The 27,027-nt window shown below is 36.0% G+C and overlaps 1 protein-coding gene across 3 annotated transcripts in view; it reads right to left on the bottom strand.

Annotated features, from left to right (window-relative positions):
* LOC131078969 (DNA gyrase subunit B, chloroplastic/mitochondrial) overlaps nt 1-27,027 on the bottom strand; it is a 208,969-nt gene that overhangs the window by 39,640 nt on the left and 142,302 nt on the right. For all 3 annotated transcript variants that reach the window (XM_058016827.1, XM_058016828.1, XM_058016829.1), the window contains one exon: nt 19,409-19,529. In XM_058016827.1, coding sequence (XP_057872810.1) covers nt 19,409-19,529 — 121 coding nt within the window. The remainder of the gene's footprint in view (nt 1-19,408; nt 19,530-27,027) is intronic.

The raw sequence follows: 27,027 nt of genomic DNA, 5'->3' as shown, positions 1-27,027 counted from the left end.
TTAGATTTACTAAGGTTGCTATTTTAATTAAAATAGTTTAATGAGCACCTTAGTATTATAGCTCGTTGGAACCAAGGCAAAAAGTTTTAAATGTTGGGCACATAAAACAAGAACCTTGTGTGTCAAATTATCATTATATTAATGAAAAGGTCATTTTTTGAGAAACAAGGGAGTTTAAATTAATAATGTGACTTTATTACAATGTCAACTTTAATTTTAAAAATAAAGAAGCTTTTTGGAAGGAAAATGAAATAAAAGAAATAAAATAAAGTATTTCTCTCCAAAAAGGGAAAAGGCTATTATAAAAGGGGAAAAAGGGAGAGCTATCTCTTGGATCATTTTTGAGGACGAAAACCTTCAGAAATTCATCGATTCGACGAAAACCCAACTCCACTTGAGACGGAAATCCACTTCAATGTTTTTCATTGAGCTTATTTGTAGGTTTTGGAATCAATTTGTGTTCCAGTCAGCTAGGGTTTGAAGCTATTTGCAGGTAGAAGGCAAATCCAATCAGATTTGGAGGTTATTAAGGCCCATCCTTCATTTATAATCATTTTGCTAGGGTTTGGAGGAAGGATTGATTGGTTTTTTGTAAGGCATTGATGATTGGCATCATTTTTGTATAGGCAGATTTGTTTCAGACCTCTGCAATTTTTGTATCAGACTACTGCTCTTAGAGCTGGGTGGTTATTTTGGCATTTACTCCACACGTTTGACACCTAGGGTTTCAGCACCCCTTTCCAACCCTGGTGCCAGTCTTGGGGGAAGACATTTGCATATGTTAGAGGCTGCAAATGTTATCAAAGTTATCCAGAATTGCCCAGACTACAACAACAGGAGTGGAGACCTAAATCTAACTTGTACAAGCTTCATCTGTCATCATGCAAGGGTACAATGCATCCGGGTATGTGAAAAATGACTCAAATTTAGTGTTGATCATGTAATGTAATCTCCTTATGTTATTTCAGTCTGAAAATGTTTATATCAGACCTGGAAACGAATGTACTCGGACCTGATTTGAAGTAATGAAATGGTCTTTTATTGAAATAAGTTTTTGTTCATGTTTATGCATTATTGTTCTTTCTTTTTGTATGCTACTATCATCATTTAGCATCAAAGCATAAGCACTTAAACCACAAAATCAGACTTTGCACACAAACTGTTTGACAAAATGCCATTAGGTCAAAATCGAAAATAAAAGGCAGATTTAGCTGGGGTTCTTACACAATTTAAGTGAACATTCACAATCGAACTTATGCTTCATGCAGTTTAGACTGACCGTACATTGCAACTTACAATCAGCAAATTACAAATGGATGAACAGGAATTCCATCAAGATATCATCACATTTCTCCATTACAATCAATGAACCTTATCTAAATTTAAGAAGTAACAAGAAACCATGCAACATGTAGAAACAACACAATGAAATCCACCACGGTTCAATGAAAATCTTGTATTAGATTAAACAAGTCTTGGCAACAATCTTTAGCTTCCTCCTCCTACTCTACTACTTTTTATTTGCTAACTATTATTAACCTTTACAAATGAGATGGTTGGGCCTTATATAGAGACCTCATTACACTTTGAAGGCTCAGATTGATTCTTGAATCAATGGCCAAGATTATATAATGAAACCCTAATTAGGGTTTGTTACAACAAACTCCCATTTGGCCAATAAGAAATTTACATTATTTGGACACATGTCCTAAATTGAATATAGAACAATGAGCAAAGAAGGTAGGTAAGATAAACAATATTTGATGAAGCACCATGTGTCACTTTCTACATCCCCTGAATGAATCAGGTTCAACTAACTTGGACATGTTGATGTGGCACAACCTGATTGGCCTAATAATTACTGGATACCAACTTACCATGCAGAACATGCAGATCATCACAGAGTGTTTGTGATTGGGCAATATCTCTTGATACTCAACATTATCCAATTGCCAAATGTGATGAAGGTAATGGGACATATTCCCAAATTGTATCATCTAAGTGATCAAGTTTTTAATTTTGATTCACTCTTCTGAAACTATCTACTTCCTTGATCACATTTACTTTCGATCTTCATGTTTGGAAATTTCCACCCTTGTGATATCCTGAACTTGCTCTTGCATTACTCTCCATCCTGAATTTCTCATCTTAGATTGCCTCCTTGTCATGACATTCTCTTGAATTGTGGAACATGTTGTTGCCCTTGACTTTGATCCTACTGTAGAGTCCCTGAAATAATGCTTAACCTTAATCTAGTTGTACCAAGTGTCTCTAAGCATGATGATATTTGATGTGGACTATGCAATGCCGATGGTTGATCTTCCTTTGTTCACAATGTACTTTGACGTTGATCACCACCTTCTAGCTCTATCCCTTGACCTTGATGTAGAATCCTTGTGTGATGCTTGCTTTGATCCCGAACAACAATCTCCTTAATCTTTATAACAACTCTATGCTAACTTTGAATTTTGGATTTTCAAAAGAAATTCAAGATCTTTGCAAACTTTCATCATTCCATTGCTATGCCTTGAGATCTTTTTCACTTGATACTCCTTTCTCCATGGATCATTCATTGCCTCTACCATTCTAGCATCAAAACCTAAGAGGACAACAAATTAGAATTAAGAAGGTTTAAATGGTAACAAAATGAACTAAATTTCATATCAAACTCCCCTTTCCAAATCTGGAAATAATTAGAGAAGCCCAAACATGCACTTTCAGATGTGAAAATGTTCATAATCAGGTCTGATTCCTTAACAACTACCTTAAATCAAACCCTAAAAATGTGTCAAATCACCTCCTTATCAAACTCGCACCATGACTGATTACCAACTTGCCCTATATGCTAAGATTCCCCTCTTAGTTGAATGACAATTAATTGAGTATCAGGTCCATTGATTGAGTCTTGCTCAGGTCTGTGCCTTTGAATGAAATTTGAATGTTTTAATATCTGAAATGAAGTTCCATTTTATACAACCTTACACCCTGCTTGGCTGACTTGCATCTTATTTGTTTGGAAATTGAGTTACCTTAGGTACGCAGCCTCTCTTTGTAAATTGAGCTTTCTTTACCTTAGGTCAGGTCAAACTTTTAATCAAACTTTGCAATATGAAGTTGGAGTTTGGATAAGTTTTGCATTGTGACTTAGGGTCGGACTTTTAACAAGACTTACAATGCATGGTCGGACTTCTAATCAATTTTGCATTAATCAAGATCAGAGTTGCAATAAGTTTTGCACAAACCCTTGGGTGGAGTTTGATTCAATTTTACATTTGTGGAATCAGGCCTTCATCTAATTTTGCTATCTCTTGATCAGACCTTTTAGGAGTTCTGCACCTTTTACCAACTGCGGGTGGAGTTTATGAATGATTTGCAATCTCCCCTTGGTCAGACTTTTATCCAGTTTTGCATTTTAGCCTGATCAGACTTCTTGTATGTTTTGCACTATTGATAGATCTGACTTTGTAAAACTTTTGCAATGAATGAAGTCGGACTTTGTTGCTGTTTTGCACAAGGCGAAGTTGGTATGAGTCCCACATGGATTGTCTTCTCTTCTTTGGCCTATTTTAAAAAACTTATACACTTTTGGTGGATTGGAGTTTGCGGCAGTTGTGCAATTTGTTGGGCAGACCTTGATCATGACTTCCAATGATGCAAGATCGGAGTTATAAAATGTTTTACATTATTCACTGCTCTAGGTCAGAGTTTAGGATGGATTTGCAATGATCCACATTCCCCTTAGTGCGTAAATTCTAACACAAATGCAACACTCTCAACTACTTGACAACTTTAATACAATACAAACACTTCACATCTTGACCATTTCACTTGTTGCTCTTGACAATTCTAGTGTTAATCCTCAACATTGTAGAGAAAAACATACATGAAACACTTGCGATTTGAATCGCAAGTGAATTTTGCAACCTTTCTTGCATCCTTGACAATTTTGACGGCAAAATTGAACAATTTAGCATCATTGGCAACACTTGTATGATTGACATCACTCCCCCTCAACCCTATCTTGAGGAAACTTATCTCTTCTCACAAGCAAAGGCTAACATTGCCTAAGAGACTGCTGTCGAGAGAAAACTAACAAAATGACCACCTAAATAGCAAAAAAGTGGAGGTCCCCATTTGCAAAGGGGCGATGTGTGAAAATGTCACATCAATCCCCTTTGTTGAGAAACAAGGTGAAAGTATTGCAATTAAATCTTCTAAAAAGTGTGCCAAGCTGAAATATGTTTCTTGATCCAAGTTTACCATGATAGAATACTGTGTAGATACATATATTTAGAATTACAATTAAATTGTCAAACCATATAGACACATGATTTATGTGGATAAACCATACCAAGAAAAAACACCTAAAAGAGAAAGACGATAAGTATGTATTATTCTTTTTATAGGAATTAATGGTAAAATCCCAACACCCTAAGATCAGCTACTAGAACAAAATATCTTCCACAAGACAGAAAACAGCAAGAATAGCTTGGTTCAACAATGCAAGATTGATTGATTGAAATTGAAAATACAATGACATGCATTGCTTATAAAGACTAGGTTGCAACATAGAATTAAACAAGATTTTGTCATGCATTTTAATCCTATGCTATGAGACAACTAAAGTGTCAATTAATAAATGACCTAGGTAACTAAAAGTAAATATCAAAAGATAAGATAAGATCTTATGACAGCTAACAGCTTCTAGAAAGACACCTAGGACATAAATAAACCTAAGTATGTGAATAGGACCCACTAATGAACTAGTTGGGCAAAACATCTTATTCACACCAACACCCCCCACCCCCCTTAGGTGCAATATAGGGTGTCAACTATTCAAAGATGCAAGATTATTATGAGTTCCACCAGCTGGGCCATGTCAGGTACCTATATACAATGGAAATCTCTCATAGATAGAAAAAAAGGGAAAAACCCATTGGCATGAAATTCCTTTCCAAAAGAGAGAAAAGAAACAAACAAGGATGATGCATGTAGGACTCAATGATACCCCACAGGGATTACATCCATCATTGTGAAAGAGAAAAAGAGAGAATATATAGCCCCCCCACAATGTATAATATCCTACAAAACAGTGAATGCTTGAAGACCAAACGTAGCGTAATTCCTACAAACAACATTTCTCCCCTCGGGAAGAACATAGGCCAAGTACAAATGCAAGAATGCTTCCCATTCCAAGTAGGAATTGGTAGGAAGGATAATCTAAATGTAGGATGATGTCTTTGAAATCTGCTCATCACCATGTCCTTAGCAAATGATGAAGATACCACAATCAAATCAGGTACATGCGTAATCACAACAAAAGGTGGCATACCAAAAACAAATAGAAATTGATGTTGAACTAACTTCAAAGATAAAGATGAAGTGATAACAATTGTGCCATGATTGTCATCAAATAGGAAAGATAACCCCTCACATTGGTCCTCCAAATCTGAAAAGTGAGACTCCACAAACAAATATGCAATATTTGATAAATAGGAATCCCAATCAAGAAGACAATGTGATACCTGTTGCAATAACTCACTAGATGTTCTCAATGAATCAACAACAAAAGATGGATGTGTGATCTCAATTGGAGAAGTACAAGCTATAGAAGTCATTGGATCAAACTCCTCTAAGGGATCATCATCAAAGGGAAAACAGCCAACATAATCAAGTGGAATGATGCAATCTGATGTAGTGATGTAAAATGAAAAGAGTACGATGTCATATGCACAAAGAGGGTCAAAATATCATGAACCATAAAGCAAAAAATAGTGGCCAAGTCAAGTCCTATCTAAAAACAAGGATGACAAAGAATGTTAATTATCTTTAAGTTCAGTGGTTGATCTTCATGAGGTCACTGGCATTACCATTCATGGTCAGATGAGCAAGGATGTTGTTGTCAAAAGTAGATTTGATCCATGTTTCATCCATTTTGTTCTTCCCATCTTAGCCTTGTTGAAACTCCCAGTAATTATGCGAATGTCTTCATACTCTAGGGTTCTCACATCAAACTTCGCAGAGACAACTTCTCTTGAAGAATCAGTATTACCCCAAGCAAGAAGATGAGGTTGTAGTTTGTTGGCAAAGGACATAAGAACTATCAATGATGCAAGCTGAGTTTCCTAGACAAATACCTTCACCGATCTTGAAAACTTCAAGTGTCAACATCTTGTAGCAGCATGAAGACCTCTAAGACAGAGGATGATGTAAATAGAATCGTGTCTCGAACATTTAGATTAGATTCAATTATGCATTTGTAATTTATCTTTGACAAATTACATGTAATGCCAAAAATTGTAATTGCAAGTAGTCACATTACTTGTATTCTTGTAACTTGTAATTACATGTAAACAAATTACAAGTCAAAAGACAGTAGGTCTATAATTTGGAAGAAATCATAGTTAGTTGTGGAATAAGTCTTACTTAGTTGGACTTCTCCCACTTTTTGCTCTTAGCCCGTCTCCTATATATTGGAGGGTGCTCTATATAATATAAATCTTTTTAGGAAGCAAGAAAAACTTTGCCGAAATTTACAACGATAAAGACTGTGTTTTATACTTGTGAATTTGACTCTCAAGCAATATAAGGAGAACCCTTGAGTTTTAAAAATTTGTGTTGATACCTTATTCATATATTCATTGTGTTATGATGTCGCAGTGATGTGTTTTTTCTACATATACCTGAGATTCTAGTAAGGTTGTTGGAAAGAGCTTTAATCTGATTTATTGCAGACTTTGTTTTGCAAATATTGAGGGTTAAATTAGCATAGTTAAGTGTTCATGATAGGAAGAAGCTACAAGACTATGTGCCTGTAATTGTTCTTGTTCATAGCAATTTAGAAGTGCATTATATTCACAAACTTTGAGCTATTGTATGTTGTACATTGTTATCATAATAATCATTTTAGAAGGCTGATAGGATAGTAGAAGAGTTGAAGACTTTGAGCTTTTGTTTCTATTTTCCAGTCCCGGGGAAGCAATGAAAGACTTTGTGCTTTTATGGAAACTTCGCTTCCTATTGTATAAGCACTTTAATAATTGTTGAAATTTCTCTGAAGTTTTTGAATCTCTTACTTTAAGTTGTTGTTTCTTTTTTGAAAAAAGAGAAAAGAATATCATCTTTACTGACAAAGGAGAAAAAGATGTTGTCCCACCCAAGTTAAATCAGTATTTATAGGTTATAGTCAATTTGTAATAAATAGAAGATCATGTCAATAATTTCTTTCAGTTCCTATTATGTTTGTAGCCACACGACCTCTTCTTGCTTGGCATTGGCTATCTCTATATTGACACCATTTTTTGCTACAACCAAATTATCATATACCCTTCTCATCTTCTCAATGAAGGGAGGTCCCTTATCTTTCAAGTCTTTGATCCATTCTTGTGTTGTCCTACCAAAATAGCTATCACTTTGAAATTTGCAAACGATTTCTTTCCCTATTTCTGAGTTTGGATCAAAGGAGGCCTCAGATGAACTGATAAGCTATACTGAAGGATCTGCGAGTGACTTTGAACAACTTGTGAACAATTCCACTACTTTCTTTTGTTCTTCTTTATCTTGATTTTCCTTTCATGTTCTTCTCACTAACTTAGTTGCAATCACTTGGAAATTATCGCCATCTCCATCCCTACTTGGAGGTCCCAAGTCCACCCTAGTCACATTAAAATCAGCAGTAGTAGCCTAACTAGGTTCCTTGTATACTGATGGATGTGCAATCTCTACAAACAATTTTTCAAAGTTATCATCTTCTATCAGCCTAGAAGTAGTCTTCATCCTCTGAGGCTTTGGAGACAATTGTAATAGTTGTCCCACAATGTTATCAATAGGAAATTCACAGGTAGGATTTTCCTCTTCTTAGACTATATTTTCTAGCCAAGATGGAGAAGAGGTGGAGCCCAAAGCTGTTGACAAAGAATCGAGAGTAAATTGAAGAGTCCTCTTCAGAGGGTGAGTCTTTGCTACATTTTGCAAATCAAAAGGGAAAGAGGGGGGAGTCTTAACTTTCAGAGGAGTTTTCTTAGAATCCTGTGAAAGGATGGAGGAATCTTTTTCCATTACTCCAATTTCTTCTTCTTGTTCATTTGTTTTATCCTTCCCCTTATCCTTTTCAATTTCATTATCTTTTCCTTTCTCTAAGTCTTTCTCTACCTAGTCAATTTTCTTGCGCGAGGGAATCACACCCTCGACGAACCACCTTTTCTTCAACCCCCCAATTGGTTGATTCTCCAAATTAACCAGCAACTCTTGACCCTACAATTGTTAGCTCGTACATTCTCATGCTTACCTTGTTTCGTGATATAGATTTCAGCCACAATTTCGTTATCATCTCTTAACATTTTAAACTCTGCCTCGAATTCCTTCTTTAGTGCTTTCAAAGATTTTGTGGATTCATCATCAAGCTCTGAGAACTAGTCAATGGCTATTCCTCGTAATGTTGCAAGAAACGCTCTTAGCCTATAATCTTTATCCAACTGACCACTTGCTATCCAAATTATTTTCCACATCTTATAGTGCCTAGTCAGATCCTCCAATCCATTTCCCATAAACTTAGGGAGTTTCAGACTATTGACATTTGGACTCGCCGAGGGAGTCACCATCTTTCTCTGTTGGTATGAACCATGTTCCTTGGACCTAGTTGGACTGTTCTGCTCTCGACATTCTCGTGCTTTACTTGCACTCTCAACGACGTACAAGTCTTCTAAACATCCATTCTCAACACCCCTTGCACCTTGGTTACCTTCCTCTTCGTTCCTGGAATCTCTTATCCCTCGGGTCTTCAGCTCAATGCCCCTTATTCTCAATTCTTCTAATATGGATAGTTTCTCTGTGCAGTGTAAATTATTCTCAAGTATCTCGACCAACTTGTTCTCAAGGTTTCCTCCATCGTCCTCTTCATCATGTGTCAACCATACAAACGGGTTACTCTCTACGAACTCAGCCTCATGGTTTTCTTTTTAGTCCTCTTCGTCAATAGTGACTATATTAACGAGTTTTTTGTTCGGTTGGCAAGGTCTTTGAATGCTTCGTCGAGGTGTCTTACTAGTTATACACACTTGCTTGTCATTTGTTCATCGTCTATGAAATTCTTCCTTCCCCCCAGCTATGTCTTTGACTAACGCTATGACTTTCACTTCACGGCTGACTTGGACTTTCCATCAATAGTCCATTTTCCTTTTCTGCAATTCTTCTCAATTGTCTTCATCACTCACTTTGTTCTCTCAGTTGAAGGGATCTTATAGATCCTAGAGTGGCTTCTTGACTACCTGGAGTACGTCATCTATACGTGTTCGACTTAACAAGCATTAATTTCTAGAAGTACGTCACCCGGTAGTGTCGCGTTCTTCTTATTCCCCTTTGTTTCATTCTTTGTACATTGTAGTATATGTTGTCTACGTCACTCTCGATCCCTCTCTTCCCAAAGGTCTCAAAGGGCAATAAAGTTTCGTGCCAATAACCTCAACAATCTCCAAAGATAATGGTCAACTTTGTCATTCACTATTACGTTATCCTGAATAGCACTCTCAAGAACCTCTCGTTGGAGAGTATCCCTTTGAATGTATGAGTTAACCAATGCTTCCCACAAGCACTTCAAGTGGTTTGTGTGTTTTTCTTCCATCGTGTATTCTTCTTTGGTTTCAATTACTTCTACTTCTTCCATGAGTCTACCCATTACATCACAATATTGCCTATAAGTGAATTATATTTTCCCAACATTCAAATTGGCAATGGTGCCAAATGTTTACTGCCTAACTCAACTAGTTATAGAAGTAAACGAAAACGTACATTAACAGAACATAAGAATAGAACAATATAATTCACTATGCATATTCAAAAATATAACTCTCATTGCCAATTACCGGATGTGCAGGGTATGAAATAATTGCAATGACATCAAAAAGAGAGATGTCTCGACAACAAACAACTACATATAAATAGTGTATCGGGTTGGTTAAGACTACCAACCCCAGGTAATTGCAACCTACCCACCCATAGGTAGTCAAGAACTGATCTTCTCAATTACAAAACATAACAATATTTATTTAGCCAACTATAACTACATATACTTTTGTCAACTACATACCCAAACCTCAAGTCCATTTTCGAAAAATATACTACTCCATGTAATTCATCAATCAAGTCAACGATTTTGGGTGTTAAGTACCTATTCTTAATGGAATTCTTATTCAACACCCCATAGTCTATACACATTCTCATAACGCCATCCTTCTTTTAAACCAACACTACCAATGAGATAACTGGACTAAAACTAGGACGTATAAATTCCATCTCTAACAACTCCTTAATGGCCTCCTCAATTTCCTCCTTGAAAGCTCATGACTTACAATACAGAGTAACCATGATAGGCTTATAAGCTATCTCAAGCTCTATGATGTACTCAAACCTTCTATCATGAGGTGATTCCTGAGGTAAGTCATTCAGCATTGTACCATGTCTATACTAAATTGTCTATATCTCAACGAGATAAGATCTCTTACCCTGGGGTGTGGAATCTCTCACAAATCCCTAAGTCACCCAATCTATTGCTCCCTTTAAAAAGGCTTTCTCCCTTTTCTTACCTGACATCTTTGTAAGAGCACCATTCGCACCTCAAAGTACAACCTCCCCGTCATGCTAGAATATTCCTCCAAGAGAATGAAGCCACTATGCTCCTAACACCAGATTCATTTTTCCTATACCATTTACATAGAAATCATCAGACAATTTGTATGAACCTTGTGTAATGTCTAATCCTATAATGTATGATGGCAAGTTGGGAAAAAAATTTATCATAGATCTATGTTTAATGTGGAAAATATCAGAACTTAATTGCCCATCAATCTATAGATGATGGAGTGAATCACATATAAATTCAACATCAAGATATACTTATGGTGACAATAAAATATAAAATTTAGCCCTAAGTTTATAAGATGTCAAATTTGTACAAAACATGTTCCATCTACCTCTCTTGAATGTAAGTCTCGGGATAGAGCCACAAGCTTTTGTTTAAGTATTTATTTAGATATTAATGGTCATATAATGTAACTATAATATATATATTAGTTTAGATAGACTGTTTCTAATTCTGCATTTTGTTCACGATCGTTTCTAAAGGAAACATCATGTTTATAATTGCTTATTTATACTTCTTTAATTCAAGCATTCAGTCTGCAATTACCTCCACATGGTATCAGAGCGGAAAAAATAAAGAGTAATTTTCTAAAATTATTTTGAAGGGAAAAGTTTTGGTTTTCGCAAAGACCGTCGTTTTGAAGAAATTAGAACTTCTCATGTATTGTGGTGCGGGTTGTCTTCTCTGTGCGTGAGGATTTCAGAGTTTCAAATAGACTTGTGTTTGTTCATTGTTTCCTCTCCCAACGGCTCCCCTTTTTTGTCACCTTACTTTTTGCTGGGACCCACGTCTCTGTGTTCACGTTCGAGTGCATCTATTTCTACAAGTTCGTAGACGTGCTATTCTTGCGAAAAGGGTGTTCATCGGTCTCCATAAATCGTAGCGCACCATTTTCACATGATATTTAGCGACGCATTCTTCTCCGACACCTATATTTTTCTGTGATAGCTCGTGTCTTCGTGCGCAACAGAAGGGTTTTGATTGACGACTCCACAATTGATGACCGTGTTTTGACTACTAGGGTTCGCACAATTTGCAATTTTGGACATCGTTTCTTTGCTCGTGTTTTTCTCCACAATTTTCAGAAAATCGTGATTTGTTCTTTTTAGCGTGCGACTTCTTTGATTGAGCTCTCTACTTGTGTTTTCTAGCCCGCGATTTGACATGTTTTCTAGTGCTATTTGTGGTTGCAAAAATAATGGCAACGTGTTGTTTCTCTGAATTTTTTTCTAGGTGTTTTTTTTGGTAATGCCTAGGGTTTTTACCAATTCAGCCAGACAACAAATCTTTTGTTCTCAATTCCTAGGGTTTTCGGTTTTCTACTATTTTTGCCTTGGAATTCATGCTACAAAATCTGCCTTTGTTTTATATGCATTGGGATTCATGCCTCAGGTTTCATACAAACAAATTTTCACCTGTTTTGAACCCCTTCTACTTACCTCAAAAAGCATGAAAAATGGCATCTTTGACCAACATAATGTTGGAAGGCAGTCAGAAATCAATGATAGAAACTACAACACCTAGAAGGAGTGAATGATGACCATATTTCAAAATCGTCACCTTGATATGCTCGTTGTGGGTACCGAAACTCATCCTACAACAAGCTAGACAAGACCAAGACAAATTTGATGAGCGCAACTGGGAAGACATGATGCATATTGAACTCCCAGTTACTAATGATCAACTACCTCAAGTGTCGTCAACCAAGACAGTTGTACAGATCTAGGCTCATCTGAACGATCTCCATGAAACATCAGACAAGTGTCATGCATTCTTTCTGAAGAACCAGTTGTTCTCCATAATGATGCCTAAAAAGATGTCTTTGCCGGAGCATCTAACAAACATCAAGGACATTCGTGATGAGTTGGAGGCAATTGGTCAGAAGATAGAGGAAGAAGACATGGTAGTCATCACTCGAAAAAGTCTACCAAACTCTTATGAGCACTTTATTGAGATGCTCAACATTACCACAACTAATGTTGACTTGAAGTTTATAGAGCTTTGCAGCAAACTTCTGCAACAGGATCGCTAGAAATAATAGTTCAGTAGTGATGGTAGTTTGTCCTCCACAGAACAAACCTTCTCATCTAAATCCTTTAATAAGGACAAAGGGAAAAGTTAGTCCTCTCAACAAGAAGGCCCAGATCAATCCCAAGACAACTCCAAGAAGAACATTTAGGTAATTATTGCCACAAGTATGGTCACATGAAAAAAAGACTGTCGGCAACACTTGGCTTCTGAATAGAAGAAGTAGGGAGGCTCTCAGCTGAAAGCTAATGTTACAGAGCACACTAAGCAAAGGAATCTACCTTTTACGCCTTTATGGCTAAAAGGCCTACAAATCATGTTATGTCCTTTGCCTAGTACATTGATTCAGGTGCCTCTCGACACTTCACTTATTTGAGGGATTGGGTTCACAAAATACATGCCATTCACCAATTCGGTGATATTTGGAGGGGGGGGAAGAGTATACTGTTGTCGGCAGGAGCAACATGCAAATTCAAACTGGTGGGAGGAATTTAATTTTCCTCAACATATACTATGTTCTAGGCATGGAACTCAACTTTCTCTCTGTCAATCAGATTATGAGACACTCTCTGTAATGTCCCTACTAGTTAGAGATCAAGTTCCTGCAAAACAGATTTGTTAGAATACCACAAACATATAAATATATAACTGATCTGAATTGCAATCTAACTTTAAAATACTTAATTAACATAATCATAATTTTTATCTAATAAAAAGGATACGAATGCCATACGAAAGTATGTCCTTAGGCGGTCGTGAAGCTTGCCTTCTTGGAACCCATCTTGGTTCCAAGCCCTTCTTGAAATCTATCTTGATTCCAAGCCCTTCTTGGAACCCATCTTGCTTCCAAGCCATCCAGGAAATCGAAGGTTAATTCAATTCCTGTCTTGGATGTAACGTCTTACATCCAAGCCATCCGAGGAAGACCCTTGTCAATTCCTCGCCTTGGATGATGCATCCCATCATCCAAGTCCTCAGAGGGGACCGGCTAGATCCGTCTCTTCTTAGTTGAATTTAGTCAACCAAGCCATCCATATGCATATAGATGTTCAGTATATATACTACCCTAGGGATTATCATAATCCCTCCCTTAGACTAAGGGTGTTTCCCCCCTATAGCCTCCATCATGTAATCACATTTATAATACATTTTTGCATTTTATTACTATTTTCCATTCCACAATCCATATTTACGTATTCCTGATTTACATGTATTTCCTAACATATATTCATAAGAATGTTCATTATCCAATATTCACATTTATTTCTTAACATATATATTCCTACTATTCATTGATATGCATTAATCACTTATGTTCATATATATTCATTAACATCTAAGAACCTTACATTAACATATGTATTCAGATGTTCATTATTTATATTCATTAATATATATATTAAGCTATTCATTATTTTTATTCATTAATATATATATTAAAATATTCATTACTTATATTTATTTACATATATATTCTGTGACATCCCTTACCATACTAAACAATTAATCTTGTTCTGATTCATTTATAAATCATTTACGTATTTATTATGTACTAGTTATATGAATTATTACTAATCTCTAAAAGTATTGTATTAATAGTAGTTATGATATTAATATTTATTGTTATCCATATCCATATATACAATATTTATATTATTCCTTATTCTGATTTGAAGGCCCAGATCAATCCCAAGACAGCTCCAAGAAGAACATTTAGGTAATTATTGCCACAAGTATGGTCACATGAAAAAAAGACTGTCGGCAACACTTGGCTTCTGAATAGAAGAAGTAGGGAGGCTCTCAGCCGAAAGCTAATGTTACAGAGCACACTGAGCAAAGGAATCTACCTTTTACGCCTTTATGGCTAAAAGGCCTACAAAGCATGTTATGTCCTTTGCCTGGTACATTGATTCAAGTGCCTCTCAACACTTCACTTATTTGAGGGATTGGGTTCACAAAATACATGCCATTCACCAATTCGGTGATATTTGGAGGGGGGAAAAGAGTATACTATTGTCGGCAAGAGCAACATGCAAATTCAAACTGGTGGGAGGAATTTAATTTTCCTCAACGTATACTATGTTCTAGGCATGGAACTCAATTTTCTCTCTGTCAATCAGATTATGAGACACTCTCCTCAGTTGGATGTCATTTTTAGTTCACACAAATGCAATATTGTTGATTGGGAGACACGCACTACAGTTGTTGTGGATATTTAGGATCATGGTCTTTATAGACTTGTCGACACTAGTGATTCTCGGGAGCACGTCATGGCTGCCAAAAAGTTATGTCAGCAATCTCTAGTATCAATGGCATGTGCACTTGAACATACACTGCCTCTATCAGTTAATTTGAGAGGGTCTGGTTGTTGGCTTACCTGAGATACAGACTCAGAATCATTGAGTTTGCAGAGCTTCTCAGGCTTGAAAGCAGCATCGTACTCCATTTTCAAATGGTGACTCTTGGCAAGCTTCCAAGGTATTACAATTGGCTCATGCTAGTATTTGCGGACGAATGAACACTGCTTCAATTACTGAGTCCAAGTATTTTTTGTTATTTGCGGATGAATGAACACTGCTTCAAACAATGGGGGGCAATTTTGTTCTAATTTCTCCAACTTCTATGCACTTCATGGCATCAAGCATTAGCTTACCACACCTTACAATCCTCAACAAAATAGTGTTGTTGAGCAAAGAAACCGCACAATAACTAAGATGGCTCGATCTATGTTGGAACATAGAAGTGTTCCAAAGGAATTTTGGGCAAAAGAAATCTACATTGTTGTCTATCTTCTGAACTAGTCTCCCACACAAGCCATGAAGAAGAAGGCTGCAAAGGAAGCCTGGTCTGCCAGCAAGCCCAAAATCAATCACTTGAAAGTCTTTGGCTCTACAGCTTATGGTTGGATTCTAGATGCCAAGTACACCAAACTTGATTCCAAGAGCCAAAAACTCATGCTCACGGGATACAATGAAAACTACAAAGCATATCGGCTAAATGATGTAGACATTGATCGTCTTATATTCAATTGAGATGTTTTTGCTGAAGAACGAGGGCCTTACATCTCTCTTCTCATGTTTTGAGTCCTGAGGATCAGCCTCTAAAGGCTAAGGATTTGGGTGTTCGTCTTCCCTTAGCTCCACCTGATCGGAGGGATTCAATAGACTCTAACTCTAAACTTGTGGAGTCTCCAAAGCATGTAATTGCACCACTCGACTTTCCTCAAGAAAATGTTGGTCTTCATACTGATGAACTTCATCTACTCTCTGGCCAAAATGGTGGCCTAAGACCATAGGTGATCTTCATGATGATGAGCTCATTGAAGGTAGATCAACAACATTCACAGCGTTTATGAGCCTCAGACATGCAGATGCTAAAGGTATACCTAAGTGAGAACAAGCTATGGAAGTTGAACACCATAGTCTTCTGAAGAACAGTTGGGTCCTCTTTGTTCTTCCACCCAAGAAGAAGCCCATTAGCAGCAAATGGGTGTATGAAGTATAAGGCTGATGGAACCCTTGATAAGTACAAAGCTCGACTAGTTGCTAGAGGGTTCTCACAAAAAGAAGGCATTGACTATGAGGAGACTTTTCCTCCAACAGCCAAAATGAGTACAATTCGGCTTGTCCTTGTCATGTCAACCCAGTTTGGATGGAAAGTCCATCAAATGCACATCAAGAGTGCATTCCTCAATTGTGAGTTGTAGGAAGAAGTCTATATGACGCAGCCTCCAGGATTCAAGGTTGTTGGTAAAGAACACCAAGTATGCAGACTGGTGAAAGCACTTTATGGCCTGAAACAAGGTCCTCGGGCTTGGTACATAAAAATTTATAAGTACCTCAATGATCAAGGCTTTCAGAGGAGTCCTTTTGATTCCAACCTATATGTCAAAACTACTAGTGGTGATATTATTCTACTTGTCATCTATGTTGATGATCTAATTATCACTCGTAGTTCAGCACTTTTGATCGAGTAGATCAAACAAAGTTTGTGCCAGTCCTTTGACATGACAGAGTTGGCACTTCTGCATTACTACTTAGGTGTTGAGGTTTGGCAGACTGATGGCAGTTTCTTTATCTCTTAGTCGAAATATGCCAGGAGTCTACTTGATAAGTTTCAGATACAGGATTGCAAACTTGACTCTACACCTATGGAAAAAAGGCTGAAGTTGTCAACCAGTTTAGATTCCACCTGTGGTGGATGAATCCTCGTTCAAGCAACTAGTGGACAATCTCATTTATCTCACTACCACTAGAGCTAACCTCACTTATGCAGCTGTAATGTCCCTTTCCAAATAAAATTTCAGATCTGAAATTCTTTTAAACTTCTTTAATTAAAACTTTTCCAATCAATTGAAACAAACAAATTGGCTTCAGCCAATGAACATTGTAACACCTTGAATTTGCATCAAACTTCATAGGACTATTATTTCATAAAATATTACTGATTTGTGACATAGAATACATAATATTTGTTGTCATAATCAAGGAACTTCTGCCGTAAACTAACCCAAAACAGTGAGCAAATGAGAAGTCTAAAGCGTAATGCAAGCTCACAAACTTACAAGGAAACTTCCCAAACCTACAAAATGGATTTCTTACAATATAATGACTGATTCAATAATGAAATAGCAGCAAATTACTTATAGTTTGTCATTAAAATCTGCAATAAATGTTTTATTCAAACCCCAAGTACTTATTACAAACAAACTGCAAATCTGAAGAAATCTAAACTGTTTGGCAGAATGATAATCTCTGAATGAGATTATACTATGGTAATCCTTGACTCCCATCTTAGATCACCTGGTAATCCTCTGACTCCCATCCTTAGATCACCTAGAAACTTTCAAACTCCCATTCTATAGTCGCCCTCCACTGGTTTATCAACCATTGAAGAAATAAGCAAAAGCTTTGATAAAATCTACAACATGAATGATTTCCCAAAAGCCCAATTTCTCAATATATCCAAATTCAAACCAAAATGGGTGCCAAAATCTAACTTCTAAGGAAAAAGAAACTTTCCTTTGCCAAGTGTCTAAAAACTCCCCATGAGCTGCCATCTTTACCACAACTGCCAATTAAGCCAACAAACCATCCAAGTGAGGTTTCCCCAAATCCTCACACCAAAAAGTGGGAAAGATATTTAAATTAAATATCTTTTGAGAAAGAAACAAATTCAAATTTGGCCAAATATTCCAAAGAAAATTTCTTAAAACCAATGCCACCAAATAGGACATTAACTTAATGTTTATTTGTTTGATAAATTTGATTTGCATCAAAACAAATAATATATTAAATTAATAATTATTTTCTTTCAAACTGTCCTATAACCTTGATTTACCATTTCTGAATAGTGGGTACTTACTATTTTTAGTAAGTTTCTATATTTGGAAAAAGGGGACATTACAACAATGAGCTACATCTCTTGCTTCCAGACAACCCCTAAAGCTGAACACTAGGTTCTAGCGAAGCGTGTGCTGAGATATGTGATGGGGCACTTCTAACTTTGGCATTTTGTATGGCAAAAGCAAAGATCGTAGACTCATTGGTTTCACAGACTCAGATTGGGCAGGTTCTATTGATGACAGGAAGTCTACATCTAGGTATGTCTTCAGTTTGGGAATAGGTGCAGTCACATAGACTAGCAAGAAGCAGTAGGTGGTAACTCTTTCCTTAACTGAAGGAGAATATCGAGGAACTGTTAAAGCAGCTTGTGAGGCAGTTTGGCTCCGAACAATGCTTTCTGACATGCAAATGTCTCAAGCAAGGCCTTCACCCCTCTTTTGTGACAATCAAGGGGTGCTCGAAATTGCCCACGATCCAGTCTTCCATGAACAAACCAAGCATGTGGAGCTTCATTGTCATTTCATCCACCAGCTTGTAAAAGATGCATACATATGGTTGTAGTATGTTCCTACTAAGGATCAGACTGCAGACATCCTCACCAAGTCTCTAAGCCCGGACAAGTTTGTAAATTTTAGGGACAACTTGGTGTAGTTGATAGAATGACCATTAAGGGAGGGTGTTAAAGTATTTATTTAGATCTTAATGGTCATTTAATGTAACTTTAATGTATATTAGTTAGGATAGAATGTTTCTCATTCTGAATTCTGTTTACGATCGTTTCTAAAGGAGACATCAAGTTTGTAATGGCTTATTTATACTTCTTTAATTCAAGCATTCAGTATGCAATTACCTTCACACCTTCATAGATCATCTTGTCAATATGCATTACGATGTCAAGGATCTTCTCTGTAAAACACATGCAAAATGCAAGGCTCTACAAGATAAATATGTAACATACAGTCCTACACCACTGCAGAAGTATATCACAGCATTATCCATATCAGAAATCTTAAACTGTATAAGCAGCCACGTTTAGAGGAAGGCATGAAATTTTTAAGTGTGCATGTGATGTAACCAGAACATCAAGTCATGCCAATGGCAGACCCCTAGGAACCCGTTCCCACACACAGACATGGACGCATTCCGGCCAGGTATGGGTAATAGTGGGAAAACCTCTCAACATAGCATTAAAGTATATTGATTTAGTAATCTTTATTTTTTACAAATTTACATCAATGAAGAGGAACAATTATTCCATGTCCTTTGATTTGCAGAATTGACATCCTTGCCAACAGGCATAGAAAAATGCATTTCTTGAATCCTCACAAGTAAAAGAACACCTAAAGTATGCCTTAAAGCATTCTTACTGAAACATAAATGTCAGTCAAGAAATAGATACCAGCTTCACGGGGATCTGAAGAAGAGCAATCAGCAAGTTTTCCAGGGAGTGCAGAGGAACCTGAACTTAAAACACTTTTTCTCCTTACCAATTCTCTTGCCTTTTTAGCTGCCATAGCTGCCTACAAAAAGTAAGGAAACCAGATATGTATTGTCATAGCATGCATTTCAATAGAGCCATGTCTTAGCGTTCTATGTCAAAATCATCAGGATTCTTAAAAGATGAAACTGCACATAAGAATGAAGCCAATTTTCTACGGCAACACACAAAACCATGTTTTATTCAAGCAGATATTGTGCATAACACTAGCACAACATAATCAAATACAGAAATAGGTAATAACTACTAATGAGAAACTGAAGAGGGTAGTCTTAGAAGAAAACATTCCTGAGAGAGTTAACTTTACAAAGCTATAAGTTGTCAAAATGACCATAATAATTTAAAGAAGGAAAAAAAACCAGCATAGCACATGTCAAAGAATTGAATGCATCACTTACCTAGAAGGAATGAAATCGCACAGTGAAACTCAAATCAAAAGCACAAGTTGCAATTTATGGCAGCACAGAAGTATAATCTATTCATGCATACAACATCCTTCTTAACAGCAAACTAAGCAACTCTCTTATAATATTTCACAACTAGATGACATGTTAAAATATGTTCAAGTCCCTAAACTGTCTTTCACAACCTCAAAAACATTAATATAAAACTATGTAACCTCAGACAACCTAAGTAATCTTAAATGACAGTATATAATAGAATGCTTAAGGAGAAAGGAAGCCATGCAAGTAGCCACATATGTCAAATTGATAGCCATGAAAAAAAAAAAGCTAAGAAATCTCATTGGTTCTCACGCAATCATCAGGTAGCCCCAAATTAAGCCACAAAATGAACACCAAGGGCATAAGAGACACCTCTTTGTGTAGAACACTTTACTCCTCTCACCCAATAACTTCAGAAAAGGAAATATTTAAAACACCTTCTGAAGCATTTCCCAAAATCTATCATCATTTCATAAATCTTTGCAAGGTCAAAAGAAGACAACTACAAAACCAACAATTTTGTTGTAAAAATGAGGCAATGAAGAACAGGAACTGATTGACCTTAGATAATACACTTCATTATTATGTTTTGATTGATGGGAAGTAGCATCAGTTTTTGGCTTACCACTTGTTTGAATATTTTAAATTGACCCTTTTTTTTACCACCATTTATTTTATTTACAATTTAATGTTTGAGTTCTATTTTGGGTCCTACAAACATTAGAGTCTGCAAACATATTTTTGCCTACAAAATTTAACCACAGCCATTAGATTATAAATCTTCAATGAACCAAATACAATTTTGGGCTCAATGGATATTAGAGCTCCATGGATAAATTTTAACTCATGGAATACAACCCTAGCCATCAAATTAAAAATTAAATCAAATGTGGTCATTAAAAATTAGTGACATGGCCCTATAGTAACCAATAATTATATAATATTTTTGGCAAATTAATTTTATTTTCTACAATAACTTTTAAAATTTAGGCAGATCTAATCTAATTTGGTATCAAATATTGTGGTGACTTATTTTAATACGAAAGTTAAATAAAATAAATGTTTTGGCAATTTAACTAAGACTAAAATAAAATTTAAAGTTTGTAAAAATGTGGCCATTCAACTTGCCTTATAGCTTGTACTATTAGCCAAATTTTGAATCCCCGATTTCAACCATTAGCCAATTGGCAAATATTAGCCACTAAAAAATCACTGCTTAACAGCGATGGCATTGACTAAAGTATTTACCCAAATAATATTTTTTACAGATTCAATTGGACAGATTAGCAATTTAGCAAACCTGTTAGCAAAAATTCACTTTTAGCATACCTTCTCTAAATTATCAACAAAAAATTCAAGATGATCAAAATCAAACAATTCAAGCTCATAATCCACTTTTTGTGATAATATAAAATAGTCATTAATTTCTGAAGCAACAAAAAATAACAAAAATTCATCTAATACTTGTCAACTCTTTCATTGCCTACGCAAATATGCTCTAGAATTCATTACATATGTGGTGGCAAATATGTCCCACCTTTTAGCATAATTGGGCCATCAAAATCACCATTTTTCTATTTGTATATTGATATCAAACAAAACATTGAAAATATAACAATAATATAAACTATAAATTGTGCCATTTTCTATGTATAGTCATTATTTAATTTCTTTCAGTTTTTTTGTATAGGTAAATGTCAACCATGGGGATCACACCCTTTCTATTTAAAAGAAAAATATGTTCAACTTGATCATGAACCCCACAGCTCCCAAAAATCACTTCCAACCAAAACACTATCAGATTTTAAGAGAAAAAGCCACGATTGTGACATGCAAGCTTGAGAGAGAGATCGATCCAAAAAAGCAACAATATGAGCATTACATTGATTGATTTGAATAACCTAGCAAATTAAAATGTACAATAATAACTATACACTCTTGTAGCCTCAAAATCTGTGCAAAAGCAGGTTTTTGTGGCATTTGGTGGACCTACTTGTCTGTTCATATGAGACAACAGAATGCAATGCTATAGTCTATATGAGGTGCTAACATTTGCGACAGAGCACCAATGCAAGTTACAAAATGATCTCCAATATTTTTTCTTTCTGTTTTTGTTGTCATTAGATTGTAATTTTATACATAGAAACAGCCATTTCATTTATTTCCTTGTAATTGAGAATTTGCATTGAGGAAGCATTGTAATAGTTTTACATTTCCAATTATAATTAGATAGATCAGATTTTTGAGCAATAACTGGTTAAATCTGAGTGTAGTAGGAAATTGGACTCTCAAAGGAGACATCTTCTTTAGTAGAGATCAATTCCCCTCACTACATTTTGGTGAACTTGACACTCTCAACAACCTTCTGTTAAATTTGCATCTTTGAAAAAACTTATTTACACAGTAAAACCAGCTTAAGCCTTCTCTTTTCATCTAGAAGGTAGAGAGATTATGTACTGTACCACTCTTAAAAGTTTCACAACCCAATCTGCTTGATTCAATGAACACTTTTAAGCGTCAAAACAATCCTCTTCAAGAAGGACCAAGCTTCATGACTGAGCAGTATCCTACAAGCTTACCCCCTAACTACTATTATTCATACCTTTGCTATAATCCTCCTCCACCACCTATTTCTCCTCCTCCTGTAGACCATGAAGCTGCACTTAGGGTTCCCTTTAAGTATGTTCAAATATTGAGAACTTGAAAGACTTTCAGGTTGCTTTATCAATTGATTCCTACTCTCAAATGGTCCTTGTTGTGGAAAATTTGAAAAACATGCTCTCAAATCACAAGGGCCTTGATTTTTTGCAAACGTTGCTACACATTGTTGAGAACCATGTTCCATCTTATGCATTCATTCTAGGAAACCCAAAGCATTCACAATCTAACATCACTGGCACATAGTTATTTATGTTGATGCCAGAAACTTTTGTTCATTTGATATCCACTTCGCCTATAAGAATGACTATGCATTCTACTGGATTTTCTATTGGACTTTTCATTGTTACAACTCTAAGTCCTTTCGGCCCCTATCAACCCTTCATCAATATGCAGCTGATTTTCACATCTCACCCTACATTTGCTCCTTTATCTATTGTAACTCAATCAACCATTGCTCAAACCTCTAGCATCCTGACTTTACAATCCAAACAGCTGCTTCTTTGCTTGACCCCGTTCTTAACGGACTCCTTCAAAACATGAGCCAAATGCAAAATAAACTTGCTAAGCTTACACATGCTTCATTGCAACCATTAATTCAGCCATACAAATGCCACAACCCTCTAGCATTGCATATCCTAAACACACACCACGAGGGTTTAAGGGACTGAGATTTGATAAATAAAATGGAAAAGGTGATTTACAACCACATGTCCTATTATCATTGCCTTGTGTAGTAGCATTCTTTTCTAGGATGAGTTGTTAGCAAAACTCTTCCCGCAGTCACTCAAGGATACCGCATTGAATTGGTTGTGCTCTCTCTTGGACCATTCTATCAACTCATTTGTTCAATTGGTTAATCAATTCTTACAACATTTCTAGGAAAACATTGGTCTACAAGTGTTCCTTGTTCCTTCAACAGACCCTTCATTGATCACCACAATTCCTTGCATTCCCTGTCAGCCACTTCCAGGCCCCAGCCCCCATAGTGAGCTAACTTATCACCTAAGGTTCAGGTAAAATAAAATCCAAAAAATAAAAGAACCAACATAGACATGAAATCAAGCTCAGTTTACAAAACTAAATTATAAATTTCATGCAAACCCAAATCTTGCAAATAAAAAATAGAACACAATCACAGATGATAAATATAATTCAATCAAACCCCAATTCCCCCTAATAATCATTTAAAATCAAATTACATAAATCAAGAGTAAAACAATTACCTACTTGAAAACTTGTGAAAGAAAAAGATAGAGAAGAGAATGTCAATGACGAATTCTAAAACACAAAATCTTCTCAAATCAGCAACCAAGTCTTCAAAACAATCAAGATCAAGAAATTCCAACCACGCTTCAAAGAAAATATGTAAACTCCAAATTCCTGTCCTCAAATTTTCTCCCTAATTCTTCTCTCCAAAACTTTGAAAAGGAAAATAATAATAATCATCTCCCAAATCAATTCTCATAGAAACCTAATAAATAAAACACAATCTCCTAAATTAAGCACACAAAAAGAAAAAACCCTAAACCTAAAAATATTAAAGAAATAAATAACAAATAATCATAGTTGCACAGAGACCCATCTCTGACCCCTTGGGACACGTCTCGGAGATCGAGACGTCTCTGAGAAACGTCCCAGTACCGGAGACCTTGCCTCAAATATCTCCAATTGCAGGAGACTTTCAACTGAAATCTCCAGAAGACTCTCGTTGTCTCCCATGCAAAAGACGTTGACTCCCACACAAATAAAACAAAAACCCCTAAAAACTAAAAGTTAAATGCACCGGAAAGCTAGAAAATAAACACACCACAAAAGAGAAAACATAAGCCAACGCAAGGTGGGAGTCAACATGAGCTAACAAGACAACAAGTATTTGCCATTCAACTATTTGCAACTCGATGCAAAACTCAAAAGATATTCATATTTTCTATATTCTCGTTGTTCTTTTAATTCCTTTATGTAAAATTTGCGGTATGCACAATGGGGATGAATTCTATTAGATACTTGAGAATCAGAAATTTTCCTAAGATATACATTTTCTTTCTTCATTCATGTGAGTATATATATATATTCATATTCTTATGTATATAATCTAGATTCACATTATCATATATTAATTATATTTTTAGAATTTCTATAAATTATTAAATTATACTAAAACAAATTGGCATCTCCAAGTACCCCCGTTTCCTATTTTGAAAAAATAATCATACCAGTACCACTACCAGTCTCCAAGTACCCCTGTACCCTTGCAACCTTGCAAATAATAGATAAATATTAAATAATATTAAATCGATTCCAAAATAATAATAATTCCCAAAAGAAAATTAAATAATATTAACAAATAATAAATCACCAATTACAAATCTTTTATAAAAGCCTCTAGATGTTCCTAACACAAAAATCATATCTAGAGTTGCTCTTGTTGCACATCACACACTGTAGTGTAACCAGCATTAGAGCTTCCTTGACATCCTCAAACCTACCATGGTTGATGTGAACATACCCCATTAACCACCTAAGTGCAAGTGTGAGCAAGGCCCCATTCTTTTGCATCGCAAATAGAAGATTGATCTACCTTCTTCATCTAGCACTAATCTTTCTACATATGTTCTACTTACAGAGGAAGTTCAATCTTCTTTTGTACCTATAATATTGACCTTGAGTCTTTGGATTCCTCCATCTTCTTTCAGAGTTAGTGATGTTGTGGAATTTATGTGTCATCTTTCTTGCTAAGCAATGACATTTCATGAATAGATCTCGTTATGTATCCCATGGCACAACATCCTTCTTTTCTATTCTCTTTAAAATAAATTGCACTCCTACAATCACAAATTATTTTAAAAGGGGGCTATCACAATGCACAATCATGTTTAATTCAAACCACCTAGCATGGGGTATTTGGCTAGATTGTGGGTTATTACTTCATTTCCCTTGGATGTCCTGCAATGCAACTTGCAACAATCATGGTCTAATCAGAATTACTATATGGTTCCTAGTATAACACAACTTGCTAGCCATATCTATCAAAATCTTTTATCAAAAATCACTTTTTAATCTTAATGCATATCTAGCTGCTCTGTGTTGTTTTTTTCTAACATATTTTTCTACAGCTAATATTTTTGTGGTAAATTTTGCAACTTAAAATATCGGTTATATGTAGGATATCTCACCTATCTTGTGGATCTTCTCCCTAGGGGCATCTCCACATGGACTAAGGATCCTACATCCTCTGCTATATCCCTAGGTAAAAAATTTAATTTCATAGTACATTACTTTAGATCACATACCTTATAACATACATATGCTTCCAAAAGTGGACACAAAAATATAGTGTATGAAATTGCACACCCCTGCAATTTCATACTAAATAAAACCTCCTCTTTAGCATGAGAAAATATAATTTTGAAATTATGCTATGATCACAAGAAAATATCAATTCTGTAGTGAAATGTACATTATTAATGGTTTTTGAGTCCCATTTTCCTAGACAACACTACACACAGATGTCTACATGGCGTGCTACTGTCCTGCAAAAATGTGTGGTTCCATGGACCGTTGGAGCCTTAATCTTACTGGAATTTGCAAATGTATCGCCCCTGTCAACTAGGTTGGGTCTCGTAGATACACCCAAACCTTCCAAGGTTATCAAAGATTCAAAACCTTCCCCTTTTGAAAAAGAAAAAGAATAATCTCATTCATGCTCTCTAACTCTCTATAATACACTGATCTCTTGCATTTTTTAAGTTGTTCACTATTTTACTGCTATCTTCTAAGCTCTTGCATGCAATTTACTCTCACCATATTGGCAAAGCGCAACGTATTGGAACTAAGAGGACCACCCTTGAAAAATCATGACAGCTTCCAATAGGGATTTTCATGTTGGACTAGTTGTATCTTTAACACTGGTAATATGTACTTGTAGCTTTTGATATTTTGATATTATTATAGTTCTCTGTGTACGTATTCTATCACATTTATCCCCCGTTCTTGATGGCTGTACGTTCGCTTATTCGGTTGCTTGGGCGTAGTTGATTGATTAGAGACAGTTACAGCATATAACTGACTCTTTGTTCTATCCTGTCTCTCCCCAGTCACCAGAATCAACTTTTCTGCAGCCGATCCTGCAACCATTTTGTCTCAGTTTAGCCAAAGAAGGTGCGGGGCCGTAGAGCTGTGTACGATATCACTTTTCATTTTTTCATTTGTAGCATTGCATCTTGCACTATGATCTTATCTATCTATCTATCAAGTTGTTTGTGGAGGTCGGAAGACCAATAGCGGTGTTTGACTGAGGCAAGCCCATAAACAGTCACTCCAATGCTTCTCTGTCTTCTTGTGTGCCAGTCCCTCGAAGTTTTTCATGGGTTAGGTGAAACTAATGACCTCTTTCCCTTACTTTTGAATACTTTATTG

The sequence above is a fragment of the Cryptomeria japonica genome, chromosome 8 (assembly GCF_030272615.1).
Source record: "Cryptomeria japonica chromosome 8, Sugi_1.0, whole genome shotgun sequence".
Lineage (NCBI taxonomy): Eukaryota > Viridiplantae > Streptophyta > Pinopsida > Cupressales > Cupressaceae > Cryptomeria > Cryptomeria japonica.
This window is presented reverse-complemented; position numbering and strand designations above follow the sequence as displayed.